Raw genomic sequence first — 18225 nt, forward strand, 5'->3', positions numbered from 1 at the left:
AAGGACCCCCGTATAAACAGCCCCTGCACCCCACCCCAGGGGTATCTTTACCTTAGGATGGACTGAAAGAACCTGTGTAAAGAGCCACCAGAGACAGCTGCACCTCAGCTCCCGGCACACCCTCCATGCTGACCCGACCCCACCCCATAAAAGCTGAGCAAGGGACGCCTCTGGGCAGCAGGTCCTGGGAGCAAGCTGGGGGGTGAGCGAGCGGGGGAGGAGTGGCACCACCCTGCAGTTGCATGGTGGGAAAAAGTCTCCTCCCCCCAACCCCACCTCCACCCTCCGCATCCGGTCCAATAACTTCGGGCTGAGCTGGAGCGTAGCCTGGGGAAAGAGACGGACGGACAGACACCCCCAGCCCTAGGGGCGCGGTTCCCAGCGTGACTCCCCAGCCCAGGTAACCACGGGCCCCCGAGTCCCAGCCTGGGCGGGTCTCCCACCCGCTCTCAGCCTGTGGTTCTGGCTCTGCCTTTGTCTGGGAGCTGAAAGCGACCTCTGCTCCCAGCCCCCCGCGGCAGCGCTCCGGCAGGGCAGGGAGGCAGCCCGGGGGGGCCCGGCCGGGGCGGGGTGAATGCGGACGGGGCGCACAGGCAGGCAGGGAGAGGGACGGGTGGAGGCTGGGAGCAGCGCTGGCGGCCGGACGAAGCAGAGGCGTTCACAGGGGGCTCCGTGGGAGCCGGGGTGGGGGGGGGGATCTGGTTTGTGGCAATAAAGCCAATAGTACTTTGAGGGGGAAATGGGGGCCCAAAATAGTCCTGGTGGCACAGGGCCGGTAGGAGGGGTAGGAGAGCCCCCACCTGTGAGAAAGAGACCGGGCGTCTGTGACAGAGAGAGCGTGTGTGTGAGAGAGAGACAGGGAGAGAGAGTGTGTGTGTGTGTGTGTGTGTGAGAGGGAGAGAGCGTGTGTGTGTGTGCCAGGTGACAGCCAGAGAGCATATGTCCTTGTGTGATGGGCAGAATGTGTGTGTACACACGTAACAGGGAAAGAACGTGTGTGTGTGTGTGTGTGACTGGTAGAGAGCATGTGCGTGCATGTGACAGGGAGTTGCCTGTGTGCGTGTCAGGCAGTGTGTGGCCGTGTGATGTGCAGAGAGCATATGTGTGCTCATGGGATCAGGAGAGAGAGCACATGTGTGTGCACACCAGGCGACTTGTGTGTGTTTGTGCAATGGGCAGAAGAGCGCGTGTGCACGTGCATCGCCTGCGACAGGGAGAGAACATGTGCCAGGCAATGTGTGTGTTAGAGAGACAGCCAGCAGAGACTGTATGTGTTACATTAATTTATTGGAATATATGGACTTAAAGACTCACAGATGTCCAATAGTAAACATTTTAAAACAAAGTTCAGGGTTTTGGTAGTAATAGTATTTAGTACCCTGGCAAATACCCCATTAAACATTCTTTTAAACCTTTAATAAAGATACAAAAAAGGAAGGGACAATATAGTTAAAGGTTTGACATGTAAAGTACCAAATAAGGCTTTTATTTTAACACTGTTTTTTCTTTTTTTAAAAGAAGCAGGAGGGAGTTTCTAAAAAGGAATGTTCCCTCCCCCATCATTTGACAGATCTTTAGATGGTATTAAAGATAGTAATAACTGTCAAAAAGTTAAGAGAAATGGGCTGTAGTTATTGTTAGTGAGGCTTGATTTTTTTTTTTTTATTAAAGGCAAAAGCAAGACATGCACACATCAGGGGACAGAAAAGGACAGCAGAGATAGAATGTGCAGTTTCTGTCTTTGTCATTGTTGACTTTGACTTGCAGTTTCACTGTTGGGGAAAACACACATGTTGCAAGTCACACTAAGACTTGGCAAACTTGTACCAGTATTGAGCTGTTTAGGGCATTGCTTTTAGCTGCCTCTTTGGTCAGAAGTTTACAGCCATATTGCAAAATATACGGCCTTGGTTGACTAAGCCAGACTCTTATTAAACAGAAGGCAAAAGAAGAGGGATAGGAAAGAGAAGAAATAAGATGGGGAGGGAAAAGAACACCTAGGGGTGGGGGGACAAAGTCTTACATCCCAGGGGAGGTGATCATCTGAGTCCCTTTTTTTGCCTGAGTCTGGTCAGAAAAATCTCTTAGGATCAGGATGACAAAGGCCCAACAGTGTCATGGAGGAGCCTGGTCATCCAGGAGACAATGCGGTCAGGCAGTCATGATAAAGCTTGATCCTTCCTGATCTTCTCTCTTGCAGTCTGCCTGCATCCCCCTTTGCCAATTTTCCTCCAAAAATCTCTCTCCTTTTTTTTAAAAGGACCTTGTTGCAGTGTATGCACACCCAATCCCCCTTTTGGGTCAGATCTTGGGTGAGGGGCACTGCAGTTACAGTGCACCAGACTGTCCTCATGCTTAAGACAGCATGGCTCTAACCTGTCAGCCAATGTGGCTGCCCTCAGGTGCAAGGCTGTACAGCCTAATGGCCAGAGTCAGGGGCCACTCGGGAGGGGAGGTTGACAGCTGGGGTAAGAGGCCCAGGCCCTCCCTGCTCCACCAGGTCCTGGCCAGGGTCCTGTCCACACTCATTGCTGACAACACCTAGTCAGCAGAGATTCTACTGCAACACGCTGACCTTCCTCAGGTGGGAGATACCATTCACTCCAGCCCCCCGGGCCACTTTCTACTGTGTCTTCTGAAACCGGGATCTGTACATCTCAGGGTCTCCGGGCTCCTGGCACGGGTCACTCCCTGGGATTCTGACTCCAGTCAGCCCACCGTCAACAACAGGTCTCTGATCTGGTCCTCAGGATCCCACAGTTTGCTGCTGAAGCAGGTTCTGGACTGGAGCCTCCACCAAGCATCCATCCCCCTCAGCAGTCAGCCTAGAATGAGCTGGGCTGCTCCCTTTTATACTAAAGTGGCAGTCAGAGCATGCCTAGAAAGGTCTGAGGGGTGGGACTTCCTTCGCCCACAGTTTGGGATTAACCCTTTCTTGCCTAGTGCAGGGTATGCACACCCTGTCACACTCCCCAAAAGGGGAGTGGTGGATGGAATAGCCCATCCCCTCATTATTTTGTCCACCAATAGGCCCAATATCTGACACACCGATTTTGGTTCATTGACTTCTGGTCCCAGGCATGCCTGTAACACAGATTTGAATTATATCAGTAGGCCTTTTGGTTTAGATTAATTCAGACTTTCTGTCCCCCTTTTGCACCTTTTCCCACCATCATATATTGTTAGAGGTTATGGTAACATGTTTGTAAAACTTTTGTTTACTTTTTCAGTTAGGCTCACAATAATTGCAAGGCCCCAATTGTTCCAACAGTGTGTGTGTTTGAGACAGGGTGATCAGATGTCCCAATTTTATAGGGACAGTGCCAATATTTGGGTCTTTGTCTTATATGGGCCCCTGTTACCCCCTGCCCTCTGTCCCAATTTTTCACAATTGCTATCTGGTCACCCTAGTGCCAGATGGGCAGAGTGTGTGTGTGTGAGAGAGAGAGAGAGAGAAATGGGAAGAGAGCAGGTGACTACAAAGACAATATTTTAGTCGGGAGAGGGTCTGTGAGGCGCAGGAGCATGTGTGGAGGACATGCCAGAGAGGTGAAGGCAAAGAACACGTGGGGGTGACACTAAAACAAGGTGCATATGAGAAGCGTGTTTGGGTGAGGGGTGGCCACGTGGGTGAGGGAACGTGTGTATGTCAGAAGGGATACAGTGAGAGGCGGGCTCATATGTGAGGAGGCAAAGGCTCATGAGGGGATGTGCGTGAGTACAGTAGGGAAGTGGGGGAGGGAGGCACGGATGCTGGGATCCCATTCTCCTCACCTGCGGGTTCAGATCTGTTGAATGCTGTTAGAGCTGGTGCATACCCCTCCGCTGGGTCCTTGTACAAAAGGAGGGGTTGTTGACATTCCCACCAGCCAGTTTCCCCATGGAGATACACCCTAATAACCTAGATATAACCCCATGTCACCCAGCACTGGGCATGGAGGAGCCTGTCTGTGCTGGGTGGGGCAGGGAGCTGAGGGAATGGGAGGTGGATGGGGAGGTTAGACAGGGGCCTGTCTGTGCCAGATCAGGGCAGAGAGCAGGGGGTATGAGTGGGGGAGATAGGCACGGGTCTTTCAGTTATGACTTTTTCTCTGGAAGCTCTGCATATGTGGTATGAACCATGCAAATTCTGCCAGTATTGGGAACTTTCACTCACTCCCTTGCTCAAAGATAAGTGAGGAGGAAATATGCTCCCTGTTAACATAGTGTGTGAGCATCCCACAGGCCTTCATGTATTTATCCTCACATACGCTTGTGAACCAGGCCAGTCCAACTGTCCCCATGATACAGATGGGGAAATTGAGGCACAGAGAGACCAAGGTCTGGTCTACCCTTCAAAGCTTTACTAGCACAGCTTGGGAGGGGGATGGAGGGTGTGATACTATTACTGACAGAGCTATACCAGTAAATGCCCTAGTGTAGATGCAGTTACACTGGTAGAGTTTAGACCACACACCAAACCAGCATAAACTATATCAGTGTAAGCACTTTTATACCAACTTAACTGCATCCCCACGACAGGGTATTGGTGGTGTAGCTATGCTGATGTAATCATACCACAAACCCTACCTCATGTAGACGAAGCTAGAGTGGCTGTCCCAGGGTCCGAGTCTGACAGAGCAGGGAACTGAACTCTGCTTTCCCAGGTCCCTGGCTTGTGCCCCTCATTGCCCTATCCCCCCTCTGGGATGATTCTCTAACAAGGAGAGGTGGTCACTAGCTGGCTGTAAGAACACACAGCTTTTCTGGCAGGGAAGGCTGCATCCACACTAGGAGGACAGGAGTGTTAGCAAACACGAGGCACAATCCCAGGGACGACTCAGCCATTGTCATTTTTACCAGGAGTTAGCAGGGTGAGCTAAGCGCTCAAATCCCTTGGCACTATGGAATTGCCCCCTCACTGTCTGTGTTTCCCTTGCCCTCTCAGGAGCTGCGGGAGAAGCCCCTCTTTCCAGACAGCAGCATTGCCGGCTCCAGGAGGTCGCTCTGATTTCGCAAGACAGTTTGTGCTTCTGGGCCCTCGCACCTGATCCCCCATCCGGATCACCTGGTGTCAAAAACGGGACACTGGGGTAGGAAGCCGGAGGCTGGATGCTTCCTGCCAGGGGCATGAATGAGCCAGAAAGGCCTGGGGTCTGGGCTCATCCCCTGCTGGGATAAGGACACCCCAGGGAGCAGCCATGGCTGCAGGGCAGGGGGCAGAGGGGGCCCTGGACCTGCAGTTTCAGATCCAGGTGGAGCAGTCGGTGTGCCCCGCTGGGCTGACGGAGCAGCAGGCCTCAGCTGGGCCCGAACCAGATGCGGGATTGGAGCGGGCGGGCGGGCTGCCTATTGTGGTGCAGTCCGGCACCATTGGGGAGCTGCTGAGATGGGTGGCACCGCAACAGGCCCGGTATGCGTCGCAGAAGGAGATGCTGCAGCACTGGGAGGACGTCTGGCAGGAGGTGCTGCAGGCCCTGCGCATCCTTCCGGAGGTGGGGCCGGCTCCGGCCTGCATCCTCAGGCACGGAGAGCCAGAACTGCCGCCCCCTCCCAGAGTTGTGCCAGCACCGACTTGTGCACGTGGGTGTGAAAACCCCACCTCCCAGGAGGGCAGAGAGTCACCCAGGGGTCTGGAGCAGGCTGGGACCGAGCCGAAGGAGGAGACGGCACCGTGCCGAGAGGAGCAGCTGTCAGCCCCGCAGACCCCTGCCGAGGTTAATCCAACTCCAGCACCTACATGGGGAACCCTGCAGCTGCCACAGCTGGCGCCAGAGGACGATATCGAGGCCTATCTGGCCACCTTTGAGCAGGTGGCTGATGCCTGCCAGTGGCCGAGAGGGGAGTGGACAACCCGACTGGAGCCGTACCTCACCGGGAAAGCCCAGCTGGCCTTTGGTAGCCTAGACATCACAGAGACAAGTGACTATGGGAAGGTGAAGGCGACCATCCTGCGTCGCTATGGCATCAGCCCAGAGACACAGCGTAGGCGCTTCAGGGAATTCTGTTACCAGGAGGCCAAGGGGCCCCAGGAGGTTTACAGCCACCTCCGGGAGCTCTGCCATCGCTGGCTGGAGCCGCAGAGCCACACCAAGGAGCAGATCCTGGAGATGCTGATCCTGGAGCAGTTCCTGACTGTCCTGCCGGAGGAAATGCAGAGCTGGATCTGGGAAAGTGGTCCCGAGACCGGCGCCCAAGCAGTGGCCCTGGCAGAGGGGTTCCAGGTGGGGCAGCCAGAGATCGAATGGCCGGGGCTACAGGTGAGAGTTTAACTCCAGTTATCTCAGTGAGGGACCAGGGTGGGAAGGGGAGATAAACCGTGGAAGCCACAGGGGAGCCAGGGTTCCTGTATTTGTCCCTGTAAAGTCTTTGTCCAACATGTTCAGGAGTGTTCATGTCCAATATGTTCATGGAGAGTGGGTGCTTCAGAATTTGGGTGCCCAACATGAGTCAACCGCCCCAGCTACAGTTGTGTTATCTTTAGCACATCGCCCCTGGAAACCAGGCCCCACCTGTCTCCCAGCTGGACAACTAAAAACTGTCATGCCCCAAGTTAGTGGCCACTCATGGACATCTGAGTGCTTGGAGACTCATGTGGCCCTGACAACTTTAGAAGCGTCAAGGGGAGAGACCTTGACTAGCGAGAGCTACCAGTGCTGCTAGTCAGGAAATTCTGAAGGAATGAATTCCCCACACATGGGGCATCTTAACACAGGTGTGTCTGAGATGCCCTGAGGGAGAGTTGGAGACGGTCTGCTCTCATTTAAAGTCTCCCTTATAATAGTGATATCTCAGGGTTCTCTCCTGCAGTATCGTGACTGGTTTGAGTTAAACCCCACCCGATGTTGATTTTCTATGCAAGTTTGTGATTCACTCTGTAAGGGCGGCTATCTTGTAGTGAAGGTGCTCTACAAAATTATGGGCCTCATGGAAACAAGCCAGCCTGCTCTTTAAATTCATTGTGTAAGGGTGGCTGTCTCCCAGAGAATGTGCCCTCCAAATTGGAGGGCCTCAAGCTAACATGCAAGTCACCTCCTCACCAGAGTTACTTTGTAGAGCACAGAAAACAACATGGTAATTTGATGTGGCTACAAACACCATCTCCCCACACTAAGATTCATAAATTCCAAGACCAGAAGGGACTATTGTGATCATCTAGTCTGACCTCCTGTCTAACAGGCCAGAGAACATCCCTGAAATAATTCCTAGAGCAGAACTTGTAGGAAAAACATCCAGTCTTGATTTAAAATTTGTCAGTGATGGAGAATCCACTCCTCACGCTTGGTAAATTATTCCAATGGTTAATTACCCTCACTATTAAACATTTGCACTGTATTTCCAATCTGAATTAGTCTAGCTTCAACTTCCAGCCATTGGATCATGTTAGACCTTTCTCTGCTAGACTGAAAAGTCCATTATTAAATATTTCTTCCTTATGTCAATACTTATAGACTGTGGTCAAGTCACCTCTTCTTTTTGTTAAGCTAAGTAGATTGAGCTCCTTGAATCTATCACTATAAGGAACGTTTTTTTTATCCTTTAATCATGTTCACGGATCTTCTCTGAATCCTCTCCAAACATCCTTCATGATCTGTGGGCACCAGAACTGAACAGAGTATTGCAGCAATGGTCGCACCAGTGCCAAATACAGAGGTAAAATAACCTCTCTACTCCTACTCGAGATTCCTGTTTATGCATCTCAGGATCACATTAGCTCTTTTCGCCACAGCGTGACACTTGGAGCTCGTGTTCAGCTGAATACCCATCACGACTCCAAAATCTTTCTCAGTCACTGCTTCTGAGGATACAGTCCCCACTCCTATAAATATGGCCTCCATTTTTTGTTCCTAGTTGTATATATTTACATTTATCTGTATTAAAATGCATATTGTTTGCCTGAACCCAGTTTACCAAGTGATCTAGATTGCTCTGTATCAGTGACCTGTCCTCTTCATCATTTACCGCTCCCCCAATTTTTGCGTCATCTGCAAATTTTATTAGTGATGATTTTTTGTTTTCTTCCAGGTCATTGGTAAAAATGTTAAATAACGTAGGGCCAGGAACCGATCCTTGTGGGCCCCACTGAAAACACAACCGCTTGATCATGATTCTCCATTTACAGTTACATTTTGAGACCTAGCAGTTAGACAGTTTTTAATTCATTTAATGTATGCCATGTAAATTTTATACCATTCTAGTTCTTTAATCAAAATGTTGTGTGGTACCAAGTCAAATGCCTTACAAAAGTCTAAGTATATTATGTCAACACTATTACCTTTGTCATCCAAACCTGAACTCTCATAAAACAAAAAACAAGATAATTTGACCGGACCTATTTTCCATAAACCCATGTTGATTGGCATGAATTACATTATCCTGTTTTAATTATTTATTATCCTATATCAGCCCCTCTATTATCTTGCCCAGGACTGATGTCAGGCTGACATGCCTATAATTATTCAGGTCATCCCATTTACCTGTTCTATAAATTGGCACATTAGCTGTCTTCCAGTCTTCTGGAACTTCCCCAATGCTTCAAGACTTATGGAATATCAACACTAACGGTCCAGTGAGCTCCTCGGCCACTTCTTTTAAAACTCGTGGATGCAAATTATCTGGGCCTGCTGATTTACAAATGTCTTACAAATAGCTTCTGTTTAACATCCTCCAGGGATACTAATGGAAAGAGTGTTATCGTATGATGAGACTAAATCATCTGTTTTTCTTTTCCCAATAAAGCACAGAAATATTGAACACTTCTGCCTTTTCTACATTATTATTGATAATTCTACCATTTCCATCTAGTAATGGACTAGTACTATTGTCAGGATTCAAACCCCACCATGCACACCCAAATTCTGTGGGTCCTGTTTCCTCGGCACTTGGCCCTGACCTGCTTTTATGCTTGATCCCCTGATTTCAGGGATTGGCGCTAAGTGGGATGCAGGAGGATGGCAGAGGTTGGGAGGGAAGGGCTAGTGTCTGGCACAAGCATTAGTGAGCAAGGGGTAGCCTTGGAGTGGCCTGTGCTAAGGTGGATGATTTTGTGGTTGCAGGAGCCAGTACAGTTTGAGGATGTGGCTGTGAGTCTGAGTGAGGCAGAGTGGTTGTTGCTGGATGAGGAGAAGCAGCAGCTCTACAGGGACATCATGTACGAGAATTACCAGAGCATCCGCTCGCTGGGTGAGTTGCATTATTATCCAAACTTCCTGCCCACTGTGGAAGCTCTGGGCAGAGCTGTCCAGAAAATCATAAATCTTTTCCACTGAATTTTATTTTTTAAAGAAACTGAAAATATTTAAAAAAAAATGCTTTTTGCAAAAGTATTCCAAATTGTCCAACAAAACCCAAACTGAAAATCTAAATCTTTGCCTTTTCTTTTGCCCCCTCCTCGCTCTGCTTTTTCCCATCCTCTCCTCTCTCCTCCTGCTCCTGCTTTCCCCCATTTACTATTTTGCTACTGGGGAAAAAAGGAAAAACCGGAGAGTAACAAAAACTGGAAACTTCTTTTATTGGGAAAAAATAGTCTGTTTTTCATCCAAAGATGTTGCGGAACAAAAAATTTTGACCACCTCTGGGCTGGCTTTGAGCAGAGCTGGACAGAAAATGGCAATTTTTTTCAATAGAAAATTTCAGTGGAAACTAATATTTGTTCTAGTTTTTGTTGAAGTTTTCAGTGGAAAATTTATACTTTTCAATGTAACCCCAACACTTTTGGTTCAAAAACTGCCCAAAAAAAAAATAAAAATCAATAGAATTTAAAAAATAGCCAAAATCTGGGTTTTGGCTGAAAATTTTAAATTTGGGGGACTTTGATGTTAAAAAAAAAAAAACAATTGACTAAAGCACACACTCTGCTAAAATTTTTGTTCCATCAAACCCCCAATTTTCTGTCACAGAAAGAGTCTGGATAGTTTTTGAGCAACTCTCACTCTGAAGTCTCTGCTACCCCCAAACCTGGCAGGCTGCAGGGAGCTTCATGATCAACTAGAATTTTTTTTACCTGTGAGAAATTTCTGACTTTTGTTCAAATTTCAGAAACATGAAATTAGAAATTTCCCATGGAACCAAAATGTTTGGAAAATTCTGTTTATGAAAGAACTGAAATGGAATTTTATAAACATTTCTGGCTGGAAATAGGATTTTTATTTTTAATTTTCACAAAACCTTTTCACTAAATATTTTTGTCATTGAAAACCCTCAGACATGTGTGGGGTTTTTTTTTTCCTCAACAAAAACCTGAAAGTTCTAAACACCACCACCCCCCCCTTAAAAAAAATTTCACAGTGGGGAAAGAAAAATTCATAGATTCATAGATATTTAGGCCAGAAGGGACCATTATGATCATCTAGTCTGACCTCCTGCACAATGCAGGCCACAGAATTTCACCCACCACTCCTAAAGTTAAATTAAAAAAATTAATTTCCTGAGCCAGAGACGCCGACTTTCTGATTTTCCTGGGGGTGCTTGACCCCCACTCTGCCTCAGGTCCCGCCCCCACTCCACTTTTTCCACCAAGGCCCCACCTCTTTCACCCACTCCCCCAAGTGCACCCCACTCCTTCTCCTCCTCCATCCAGGGCCTCCTGCCTCCAGCTTCTCCCAGCAAATAACCCAGCGGGTTTCAGCTACAGAGGGAGCAGCTCTTGTAGTTGCTGCTGTGCTAGTGAAATTCACCCCTCGGGAAGCATGACCGTCTTCCAGGTGCTGGTGTCAGCTCGGAGGGCCAGGGTCAGTTCTCCAGTGGGGTGGTTCAGAAGTTACTGGCTGGGACACCCACCAAAATTCCAGCTTGGCCCAGGTGCTTTGCCAGGCAAAACTGCCCCAGGCCCAGCGTGTGGGGCTTGGAGACGCAGAGAGCTTTGTGCCTGGGGGTGGGGGCCCGGCCCAGGCTGGGAACAACCAGCACTGGATCAGCCAGCCCCAGCTAGTGAGTCCAGCTGCCTTGGCCGTAGCCTGGCCCTCTGCCCCTTCAGTGCGCTGAGCTGTTTCCGGAGTGCCGCCCCAGCACTGGAGCACCCATGGAATCAGTGCCTATGTCCTGAGCAGCTCTGTGATGGGCTGGATGCAGGAATCAGGGGGTGAGACTCTCTGGCCTGGGTTATGCAGGAGCAGGTCCAGTCAAAACACTGAATTTCCATTTCACTTGACATTTCAAAATTTGTTTTCATTCTGCATTGGAACAAAACCAAATGTTCTTGAAATGAAACACAAATTCTTAAATTGTTTAGGCATTTATTTTATTTCTTTTTTTCTGTTGTATGATTTGGATTATTTTTACCTTATTTCATGACATGCAGTGCCCACTATGGCATGTCCTCTTGTGAGAGACAAAGTGGGTGAGGGAATTTCTTTTATTGGAACAACTTCTGTTGGAGAGAGAGACAAGCTTTTGAGCTTACACAGAGCTCTTCTTCAGGACTGAAGGTTACAACACCACTGCATACAACATGGCCTCTCATGTCAAGTCATATAATATGGCATATTATGCCATAACATTCAAAATATTTTAATTTTATTTTGAAAAATATTAAGGGCAGTAGCTGCTTAATACAGATTGAAACATCTTATTTTCTAGATCAAAGTGTCTCCTGTTTATGGTGTAGTGAAAACATTTAACTCCTGTGGAACTAACATGACATGAATCATAGAAGATTAGGGTTGGAAGAGATCTCAGGAGGCCATCTAGACCAACCCCCTGCTCAAAGCAGGACCAACCCCAACTAAATCATCCCAGCCAAGGCTTTGTCAAGCTGGGCCTTAAAAACCTCTAAGGATGGAGATTCCACTACCTCCCTAGGTAACCCATTCCAGTGCTTCACCATCCTCCTAGTGAAATTGTTTTTCCTAATATCCAACCTAGACCTTCCCCACTGCAACTTGAGACCATTGCTCCTCGTTCTGTCATCTGCCACCACTGAGAACAGCCGAGCTCCATCCTCTTTGGAACCCCCTTCAGGTAGTTGAAGACTGCTATCAAATCTCCCCTCACTTTTCTCTTCTGCAGACTAAACAAGCCCAGTTCCCTCAGCCTCTCCTCGTAAGTCATGTGCCCCAGCCCCCTAATTATTTTCATTGCCCTCCACTGGACTCTCCAATTCATCCACACCCTTTCTGTAGTGGGGGGGGGCTCAAACTGGAGGCGGTACTCCAGCTGTGGCCTCACCAGTGCCAAATAGAGGGGAATAATCACTTCCCTAGATCTGCTGGCAATGCTCCTACCAATGTAGCCTTGTCACGGAGTCCCCAGACGATGCTCTGGAACTGCTCCCTACGAAGCCAGTCAGGACTCTGGGGAAGTCTCCTTTCTGTGAGCAGCCTGTCTCCAGGACACACAGCTCACACCACTTCCACCTTCCTGGGTCTGACCTTGGAGCATTCAGCATCCTCTGCCCCTCCATGCGTTTCCCACAGCGAGTCTGCCCAGGCAGGCTCCTGGGGAAGCCAGAGGGTCCTACCCCCCAACTTCGCAGTCAGACATGACTCTCAGCTAGCCAGTAAAACAGAGGTTTATTAGACGACGGGAACATGGCCTAAAACAGAGCTTGTAGGTGCAGAGAACAGGACCCCTCAGCTGGGTCCATTTTGGGGGGCAGTGAGCCAGACAACCACTTCTGCACTTCACTTCATGTCCCAGCCAGCCCCAAACTGAAACTCCCTCCAGCCCCTCCTCCTCTGGGCTTTGTCCCTTTCCAGGGCCAGGAGATCACCTGATTCCTATGTTGTCCAACCCTTTAGCTCTCACCTTGCAGGGGGGAAGGGCCAGGCCATCAGTTACCAGGAAACAGGGTGTTGGCCATTCTCTGTGTCCAGACCCCTGCACACACCTGCCCTTTAGGGCTCTGCAATGATCTTACACCCTTATCCCACCACCTAGATGCTTAAGAACTGCATAGGGGAAACTGAGGCACCCCCACAATATTCAGAGGAAACATTAAGAACAGTCCCGCTTCGTCATAAGCCTTTTATTTAAAGTGAATTTTGTAATGTGGTGTTACACCACCATGGGTTCGGCTCTGGCAGCTACAGTTTCAAGCTTATCAGAGTGAAAGTTACCTCTGCTCCTTGCTTCAGAGTTAGTCTCTAGGAACACATAAAGACCAAGGGTGGTGACCACACATACATTCAGTACAAAGTCTAGTCTATTTTACAGGTTTTATTAAAGTTACTAAAGTTATGATTACCCAAGCATATAGAAATTCTATACAGAGTTATGCACAAGTTACAAATACAGTTATACTCGCATCCTTAACAGTAGTGTTAGGGCATGGCTACACTTGCAGATGTAGAGCGCTGTGAGTTAAACCCACCTTCGGAGAGCGCAGCAGGGAAAGCACTGCAGTCTGTCCACACTGACAGGAACAAGTGCACTGGCGTGGCCACATTTGTGGCACTCGCAGCAGCATTGGGAGCGGTGCATTATGGGCAGCTATCCCACAGAGCACCTCTTCTCATTCTGGAGCTGTGGCTTGTGGGAAGGGAGCAGGGGGGCATTCTGGGTCCTGTCCCAAACCCCCGTGATGCATCGCTTTGCATCCCAGCAATCCCTGTGTTTCTGTTCACATTTGGCGCCATCTTTCAAAGTTTTTTGTACTGCATGCTTTGTCTTCCCTTTCGGTCTGCGGGAATGGAGCCCGAACTGCTGAGAAGTATGCTGACGAGTCTCGCCAGCATCTCACATTTGGCAGTCGAGTTATTCCTTATGATCCAAAATGACAGTGAGGGCTCAGACGATGATATTGACTCAAGTAACGCATATGACATGAGTTTGCTTGTGGCATTCATAGACATGCTCACCACAGTGGAACACCACTTTTGGGCTCGGGAAACAAGCACTGAGTGGTGGGATCACATAGTCATGCAAGTCTGGGATGAGAACCCAGTGGCTGCAGAACTTTTGGATGAGAAACGCCACTTTCATGGGACTGTGGGAGAAGCTCACCCTCACCCTGCAGCGCAAGGACACAAGATTGAGAGCTGTCCTGATGATGGAGAAGCGGGTGACTATTGCAATCTGTAAGCTGGCAACTCCAGACAGCTACCGATTGGTCGCTAACCAGTTTGGAGTGGGGAAGTTGACTGTTGGAATCATGTTGATGCAAGTTTGCAGGGCCATTAATCGCATCCTGCTCAGAAGAACCGTGACTCCAGGTAATGTGCATGACATTGTGGCTGGCTTTGCACAAATGGGTTTCCCTAACTGCGGAGGGGCGATAGATGGCACACATATTCCAATTCTGGCACCAGCCCACCTAGCCTCAGAGTATGTTAATTGGAAGGGCTATTTCTCTATGGTTCTCCAGGCACTTGTGGATCACCGTGGGCGTTTCATTGACATTAAGGCAGACTGGCCTGGAAAGGTGCATCTTTCGGAACACTGGCCTGTTCAGTAAGCTGCAAGCTGGGACTTTTTTCCCAGACCATAAGATCACCGTAGCGGAAGTTGAAATGCCCATTGTGATCCTTGGAGACCCCGCTTACCCTTTAATACCATGGCTCATAAAACCCTACACAGGGAGCCTTGACAGCAGCAAGGAGCGGTTCAACAACAGGCTGAGCTGGTGAAGAATGACTGTGGAGTATGCCTTTGGCTGTTTAAAGGGCCACTGGCGCTCTCTGTATGGGAAGCTGGACCTGGCTGATGACAGCATCCCCACGGTTATATCCGCATGCTGTACCCTCCATAATATTTGTGAAGGGAAGGGTGAATGATTCACTCAGGCATGGAACTACCCGGAGGCTGAATTTGAACAGCCAGAGAGCAGGGCTATTAGAGGGGCCCAGCGCAGGGCTGCAGGGATTAGGGATGTTTTGAGGGAGCAATTTGAGGCTGAAAGCCACCAGTAATGTCTGGTGCCCTTCACGGGAGTGAAGTGCAGTGGTCCCAGTATTAGTAGGAATCTGTGTTTGCTATGCTGACTTGCAGTGCCTGTTTCTTTCCTGGGCTAAGGTATCTTTTACTTTATGCAATAATAAAGAATGTTTCCAAAGCCAAAAAATCAATTTATTCATTTATTGAAAAGAAACACAACTGCTTGGGAAACGGAAAGGGCAAGGGGGTGGGGTGGGGAATGGTACAATCACAGATTTGTGTAGGTCCTGTAATCATTCTCAGCCTTCCTGTCTGGAGTGCTGTGCGATGAGTGCTGCACTTCTGGCTGGCTATACCGCATGGTGATGGGGGTTGAGTGCAGAGGGAAAGGGTCTTAGTTTTCAGGGCTGGGTGGTCAAGCTACAGGTGTTGGAGGCAGCTGATGGTGGTAAGAACCCAGATGTTGGGGAAAGTGGGTTAGAGGTGACATGGGGGCACAAGGGAAAGGGTTTGGGACAAGGGCTGCAGGCGGGGTTGGGCACGATAGTGCTCCGCCTGCATGACTACGAGCGCCTGGATCGAGTCTGCTTGGCGTTCCATGATGCTTATCAGCTGATCCGTGCTTTGCTGCCGGAGCACCATGCTTTTGTGCCGGCGTTCCTCATTCTGCTGGCGGATCCTCCTTTCACTGTCCCACCACTCCTGCACTTTTCGATTTTCATTACTTGAATGCTGCATTACTTCATGCAACACGTCTTCCTTGCATCTACATGGTGTGAGAAAGTTCCTGCTCTACCTTGGTGGGTCTTGTGCTTATTGGCAGATTGGCTCGCCTTGGAGCTTCATGGCAGCCCTCAGCTTGACCGTTTTTCTGAGCCCACAGTCCAGGTCAACTCCTCCTGTGTCTGACCAGAAGTTGGGAGGATTGGGGGGAACCCAGGCCCGCCCTCTACTCCGGGTTCCAGTCCAGGGCCCTGTGGAATGCAGCTGTCTAGAGTGCCTCCTGGAACAGCTGTGCGACAGCTACAACTCCCTGGGCTACTTCCCCATGGCCTCCTCCCAACACCTTCTTTATCCTCCCCATAGGACCTTCCTCCTGGTGTCTGATAATGCTTATACTCCTCAGTCCTCCAACAGTCCACGTTCTCACTCTCAGCTCCTAGTGCCCCTTGCTCCCAGCTCCTCACATGCACACCACAAACTGAAGTGAGCTCCTTTTTAAAACCCAGGTGCCCTGATTAGCCTGCCTTAATTGATTCTAGCAGCTTCTTGATTGGCTGCAGGTGTTCTAATCAGCCTGTCTTAATTGTCTCGAGAAGGTTCCTGATTGTTCTGAAACCTTCCCTGTTACCTAACCCAGGGAAAAGGGACCTACTTAGCCTAGGGCTAATATATCTGCCTTCTGTTACTCTCCTACAGCCATCTGGATCGACCCTGTCACAATGGCCTCTTTCTGATTCTTTGGAGTCTTTCAGCCAGTGATAACACGGATAGCTGAGATCTCAAGGTTGCATCTGTAAAGGCAAAATGCAACACTTAACAGAGGCAGCATTGTTCACACCAGACAGAGCAATGATTCCCCCATACTTAAGGGCAAGTACAGTCTACACAATAGCATAATTTGCCCATCCCAAAACGAGCGCACATAACCCACAGGAGCCCCAAAATGGTGAGTAAGCACAGGGTCAAGCGTGACTGATTGTTTCACGGCTGAACTGTCCTCTGGGTTTCTGTGCCTTGGGGAGAGCCAACAGTGGCAGGGGCCCCCTATACTGAACACTGTCCCCACATTTTCCACAGAGTTCATCCTGGAAGATATCTCGCTGCTGAGGGTGACTTGGGAAGCAAGGGAGGGTCTTCTACTGCAATGCAGATTCCGCCCTGGCCCATATGCAGCTTGCCTGTGTGCAGCAATGGTCCCTCCGCTCCTCACGGCACAGTGGCACGGACAAGTTAGCCTTACTGGGACAAGGAACACAGTGGCTCTCCCAAGAAACCTGTGCAAGAGCATTGCCCAGGTTCTGGCTGAGACCTTTGAAGAGATCACTGAGGCCCATTACCACGATGTGAGAGAGCACATCAACGCCCTATTCCGCATCTAGGCATGCATGCAGCCGAAACCCTCCTCTCCGCAAGAGCCTGCACCGAATAACTTCCTTCCCAAAATAAAAGCCGCTTACCGGGAACCTCCTCTGGTGTTGTCCTTCCCCAAGCACTGGCTGCCGCAACTGGCTACCTTCCTCCTGGCTTGAGAACAGCTCCTGGCTGCATGCATCTAGGGATGCTGGGGTGTCTTCCTCCGCTGGAGCACCCTCGCTCCCACTTTGCTGCTCCTCCTCCCGCCTTGTTGAACTGGGCTCTGAAGTGTCCATGGTGGTACTCAGAGAGGAGGTGAGGTCGCCCCCAAGTATCGCGTCCAGCTCTTTGTAGAAATGGCAGGTCGCAGGGGCAGCACCGGAGCGGCTGTTTGCTTCACAGGCTTTGCAGTAGGCATTCCACAGCTCCTTCACTTTAACTCTGCACTGCAGTGCGTCCCGGTCACGGCCCCTTTCCATCAGGGCCCTTGATATCTGCCCAAAGGTACCATAATTCCTGTGGCTGGAGCGCAGCTGGGACTGGACAGCTTCCTCCCCTCAAACACTGATGAGGTCCAGCACCTCACCATTGCTCCATATTGGGGACTGCCTGGCTCGTGGAGGCATAGTCACCTGGAAAGATTCGCTGAGAGCACTCCACACCTGGCTGAGCAAACAGGAAGGGGATTTTCAAAATGCCCTAAAGAATTTAAAGGGCAGGTCTGATGGTTGGTCATCTGAGGGCAGGGCAGTAGAGTTCAAAGTGATGACCAGAGTGGCCAGAACAGGCATTGTGGGACACTTCTGGAGGCTGATCAGAGCGCACTATAGGACCAGGGCGTCCACCCTGGTGCCGCGGCACTCCAGCGGGGGCGCAGCAAACATTATTCCACTCGCCGAGGCGGAGTACCACCTCAGCAGCGCTGTTGCCGCGGAGTCAGAGCGCTCTACGTGCCCCGCCAGGGTGGCTAGGTAGTGAGCTAGTGCACCCGGGGCTCCTTTATTGCGCTGTAACTCGCAAGTTTAGCCAAGCCCGCAGGGTCTGATGGGTCTTTCATGGCTTAGTCATCAGTAGAGGGATGGTTCCTGCTGGAGCCTCCCAGAGGGAGCTTAATTTTCCCGTTCGGGGCATCCCCTTTTTATAATGTGATTCTGTCTATACCTACATTCTGCACATGTCCATAAAAGTGTCAACGCTCTTTTCTCTTATTGGTCTGTGTCCCCTGGAAACTTAAGGGACCCCAATTTTCTATAGGCTGGGTATCATAGAATCATAGAATCATAGAATATCAGGGTTGGAAGGGACCCCAGAAGGTCATCTAGTCCAACCCCCTGCTCAAAGCAGGACCAATTCCCAGTT

The 18225-nt window shown here is 49.9% G+C and overlaps 1 protein-coding gene across 1 annotated transcript in view; it reads left to right on the forward strand.

The window, feature by feature from the left end:
- The first annotated feature begins 281 nt into the window (after positions 1-281).
- Positions 282-18225, forward strand: part of LOC311521872 (uncharacterized protein) — a 29368-nt gene continuing 11424 nt past the window's right edge. Inside the window, exons 1-3 of the mRNA XM_084630545.1 lie at positions 282-400; positions 4928-6239; positions 9036-9162. Coding sequence (XP_084486671.1) covers positions 5181-6239; positions 9036-9162 — 1186 coding nt within the window. The 5' untranslated portion in view covers positions 282-400; positions 4928-5180. The remainder of the gene's footprint in view (positions 401-4927; positions 6240-9035; positions 9163-18225) is intronic.

This window comes from Lepidochelys olivacea (genome assembly GCF_965140295.1).
Source record: "Lepidochelys olivacea isolate rLepOli2 genome assembly, chromosome: 6".
Lineage (NCBI taxonomy): Eukaryota > Metazoa > Chordata > Testudines > Cheloniidae > Lepidochelys > Lepidochelys olivacea.